Source organism: Cyprinodon variegatus, unplaced genomic scaffold (genome assembly GCF_000732505.1).
Source record: "Cyprinodon variegatus isolate N-32 unplaced genomic scaffold, C_variegatus-1.0 Scaffold625, whole genome shotgun sequence".
NCBI classification, from domain to species: Eukaryota; Metazoa; Chordata; class Actinopteri; order Cyprinodontiformes; family Cyprinodontidae; genus Cyprinodon; species Cyprinodon variegatus.
The window spans coordinates 115,803-117,018 of NW_015151078.1; the positions used below are offsets into that span (position 1 = coordinate 115,803).

General features: G+C 37.8%; 1 protein-coding gene across 1 annotated transcript in view; it reads left to right on the forward strand.

Annotated features, from left to right (window-relative positions):
• The window catches only part of depdc5 (DEP domain containing 5), a 64,265-nt gene that overhangs the window by 15,210 nt on the left and 47,839 nt on the right, over positions 1 to 1,216 (forward strand). Inside the window, exons 13-15 of the mRNA XM_015393118.1 lie at positions 260 to 394; positions 468 to 529; positions 622 to 695. Coding sequence (XP_015248604.1) covers positions 260 to 394; positions 468 to 529; positions 622 to 695 — 271 coding nt within the window. The remainder of the gene's footprint in view (positions 1 to 259; positions 395 to 467; positions 530 to 621; positions 696 to 1,216) is intronic.

The window sequence follows — 1,216 nt, forward strand, 5'->3', positions numbered from 1 at the left end:
AGTAAAGTATAGATACCTAAAAAGTGTACTTAAGTACAGTAACGAAGTATTTGTACTTCGTTACTTGACACGTGGTGAAGGAAAGGAGGCTCCACCTTAATTTAACCCTATCAGTGAAAACTCCAGTTAATTCTGTGCTTTTATTACAGTCGGACATAAAGCCACCTTCACTGAGCTCCTTCCTTGTTCTATTTTTCTTTTAACATTATTTTTCTACGTTGAGAATGATGAGTTCTGTTGTTCTAAATGTCTCCCTCAGTGTTTGACAAGCACTACATCAACCGTAACTTTGACCGCACCGGCCAGATGTCCGTGGTCATCACTCCTGGGGTGGGAGTGTTTGAAGTGGACCGTCTGCTCATGATTCTCACCAAACAGCGAATGATCGATAACGGTCAGTGTTTCAATGCACACAAGCGAAGGGAAGGTGTAGGAAATGATTAAAGGTGATGCTGAATTCTTTTTAGGCATCGGTGTGGACCTGGTGTGTATGGGGGAGCAGCCGCTGCACGCTGTGCCGCTGTTTAAGGTAAAAGATTCAAAGTGTCAGCCGGTGTTGCTGCCTCCGGCTGAAGAAAGCTCATTTTTACAAGTTCTGGTCTCTGTTGTTTTCTTTTTAAGCTGCACAACAAGGCGACAGCCAGAGACTCACGTGCTGGAGATGACTACAACCTTCCACACTGGATCAACCACAGGTAGGAGGAGCTGACTGACGGGACTGGATGTTCTCCATTAATTAACCCCTAATTTATAGCAGGTTAAACTAAGAAACAAAGAACTCATTTGGGACGTGAAATATATTGAGATAAATAAAAAAAAAAAAGTAGTTTTCTAAGTGATGTAAGACAAGTCCATAACTTTTATACTGAGATATTGAACATTGTGTTAGAATTATTCTTTCAAAGTATTCCAGTAGTTTTTTTTTTTCAGTTTGCACTGTAAAAACATATTTAAAAATAAGTTAAGAAAAAAGAAAAACTTGTTTTGAACTTAAAATAAAATAATATGATATTTTGCTGTTGAAAGTATATAGTGGAATTTATTTATTTTTTTTGTAAATTGTTGTGGGAAAAAAAAATTCAACTATTGACTCCGGTTAAATAAACGGAGATCAATGGATTTCACTCATTTAGCATTTTATTTTGTTGAAGCAGGCTATTTGCCTTATATAGACTTGTTGCATGGCTGTACACTGCCTCAGGAACGAAGCTTAAAG